Genomic DNA, 2,961 nt, shown 5'->3' on the forward strand with positions numbered 1-2,961 from the left:
TTTGGTAGAGGTGGAGTCTCACTTTGTTGCCTAGGCTGATCTTCAACTCATGGCCTCAACCAGTCCTCCCACCTCGATACTACCACCTTGGTTGTCTAAAGCACTGGGATTATAGGCATGAGCCACTGCACCCAGCCATCTTTTTCTAATATTCTAGTATGACTGCTTTGCTTTCTTCTCAGTTAACTGCTGGCCCTCAGAGAGTGGAAATGGCTGTGATGTCAACATAGAATATGAGCTACAAGAAGATAATTTAGAACTGAATGACGTGGTTATCACCATCCCACTCCCGTAAGTGCTGTCCCCGTGTCCCCTATGTTGGATTTACAGAACTGGTCTTTTGGAACTCATTTTGGAGTCAGCACCTACCTGACCTGACTGTCCATTCAGAGATACTTGATTCTTAAAAAAGCTAGTTGTGAAAGAAGCCAGATATAAAAGGCTGCATGTTACATAGTGATTCCACTTCTTTGACTTTCTGGAAAAGGTAATACTATTGAATAAAAATGAGGAGGTAGAGAAGAAGGTACTTCACTTCAGAGGGGTACAAGGGAACTTTTGGGAATGATAGGAATGTTCTAGGACTTGTATTTGCTTTGGCAGCACAGGTACTAAAATTGGAACCAGAGAAGATTAGCATGGCCCTTGTGCAAGGCTGACATGCAACTTTATGAAACATTTCATATTTATAAATAAGTAAAACAAAGAAATTTTTTTTGAGAGTCTCTCTCTGTCACTGGAGGTCACTGGCACGATCTCAGCTTATTGCACCCTCCACCTTCCAGGCTCAGGCTATCCTCCTGCCTCACCCTCCCGAGTAGCTGGGACTACAGGCGCATACCACCACGCTTGGCTAATTTTTGTATTATTTGTAGAGATGGGGTTTTGCTGTGTTGTGCAGGCTGATCTCAAAACTCCTGAGCTCAAGCGATTTGCCTGCCTTGGCCTCCTAAATGCTGGGATTATAAGCGTGAGCCACCACACCCAGCCAAGAATTGTTCTGTGACTTGATTGTGGTGGTGCTTACTGCATACACTTGTTGAAATACATTGAGCACTTTGAATGGATGGATTTTACTGACTTTAAAACCAAATTGAACAAACAAGCCACTTGTAGATCTGGAGCTGTTTTTATTTTTTATTTTTATTGGAGACAGAGTTTTGCTCTTGTTGCCCAGGCTAGAGTGCAGTGGTGCTCACTGCAGCTCACTGCAGCCACCACCACCTGGGTTCAAGTGATTCTTCTGCCTCAGCCTCCCGAGTAACTGGGATTGCAGGCATGTGCCACCATGCCCAGATAATTTTTGTATTATTAGTAGAGATGGGGTTTCGCCTTGTTTGGTCTCGAACTCCTGGACTCAAGCAATCTGCCTGCCTCAGCCTCACAAAGTGCTGAGATTACAGGCCTGAGCCACCATGCCCAGCCATCTTTTGCAGTTCAAATATTTGAAGCCGGTATGGAATATTTTGATTCATCTCTATCTCAGGACTGTGGTACTGGCTAGTGACATTTTTAAGTGGTAGTTATCAGGTTCACATATTCATGACTCAGATTTCTCGTCTTGAAGTCAGACCTTCTACTGTTGCTGATGGTTTTGAGGTCAAGTGAAAGATAATACCAGGAAGATACCTCTATCAGGTGTGCATAAAAGAGGAGTATTTACTCTTTTTCTTTCTTGCTTTTTTTTTTTTTTTTGGAGACAGAGTCTTTCTCTGTCTCTCAGACTGAAGTGCAATGGCGCGATCTTGACTTTACTGCAACCTCTACCTCCCGGGGTCAAGCAATTCTCCTGCCTCAGCCTCCCAGGTGTCTGGGATTACAGGCGCACACCATCACGCCTGGCTAATTTTCTTATTTTGAGTAGAGATGGGGTTTTGCTGTGTTGGTTAGGCTGGTCTCAAGCTCCGGACCTCAAGTGATCCGCCTGCCTCCACCTCCCAAAAGTGCTCGGATTATAGGCATGAGCCACCACGCTCAGCCAAGTATTTACTCTTTATATGCTCTGTTCTGTATGAAATGAACAGGGTTACACTGGGATAAATTTCTTGATTCACTAAAGCTGCTGTGCTCTTCCTAGTGGTTGCTTTGAGTGAGACAGGCTTCACACTTTTAAAAAGATGTTCCTGAGTGCAGTGGCCCACACCTGTAATCCTAGCCCTCTGGGAGGCTGAGGTGGGTGGATTGCCTGAGCTCAGGAGTTCGTGAGACCACCCTGGGCATCATGGTGAAACCCCGTCTCCACTAAAATACAAAAAATTAACCCCTTCTCCATGAAAATACCAAAAATTAGGTGGGTGTGGTGGCGCATGCCTGTAGTCCCAACTACTCAGGAGGCTGAGGCAAGAGAATTGCTTGAACCCGGGAAGCAGAGGTTGCAGTGAGCCAAGTGACTGCACTCCAGCCTAGGCGACAGAGTGAGACTCCATCTCCAAAAAAAAAAAGATGTTGGAGATCATCACGTATTACAGAGAATTTGAGACACTCTTTTTTCTAAATGATAAAATGCCTCTTGAGCACAGAGCAAACTTTTTTGAAGGTAAAATGGTGCCATGCATTGTCTTAAGATACACTCCTTTATGATCTTGACTCTGATGCCTTGTTTCTAGGAAGACTTAAGAGGTTGGAACAGGGAACAGGGTAGGATAACAAAATATTCTTTGTAGCCTCTGTAGTTCATCCAGCCAAACATATTTCTGTTACTGAATATGAATAGATTGTACTTAGTAATTGCCTGTAACAGCAGCACTTTTTAATCTTTTTAAAATTGGATTGTACTTTAATATAGTATAAAATTCAAAAGTTTTTTGTTGTTGTTGTTGTTGAGACGGAGTCTCGCTTTGTTGCCCAGGCTGGAGCACAGTGGCGAGATCTCGGCTCACTGCAAGCTCCGCCTCCCGGGTTTACGCCATTCTTCTGCCTCAGCCTCCCGAGTAGCTGGGACTACAGGCGCCCGCCACCTCG

At 44.6% G+C, this 2,961-nt stretch overlaps 1 protein-coding gene across 1 annotated transcript in view; it reads left to right on the plus strand.

The window, feature by feature from the left end:
• Positions 1 to 2,961, plus strand: part of ARCN1 (archain 1) — a 40,192-nt gene that overhangs the window by 20,055 nt on the left and 17,176 nt on the right. Inside the window, exon 8 of the mRNA XM_011927041.1 lies at positions 183 to 291. Coding sequence (XP_011782431.1) covers positions 183 to 291 — 109 coding nt within the window. The remainder of the gene's footprint in view (positions 1 to 182; positions 292 to 2,961) is intronic.

This window comes from Colobus angolensis, unplaced genomic scaffold, assembly GCF_000951035.1.
Source record: "Colobus angolensis palliatus isolate OR3802 unplaced genomic scaffold, Cang.pa_1.0 Scaffold7, whole genome shotgun sequence".
NCBI classification, from domain to species: Eukaryota; Metazoa; Chordata; class Mammalia; order Primates; family Cercopithecidae; genus Colobus; species Colobus angolensis.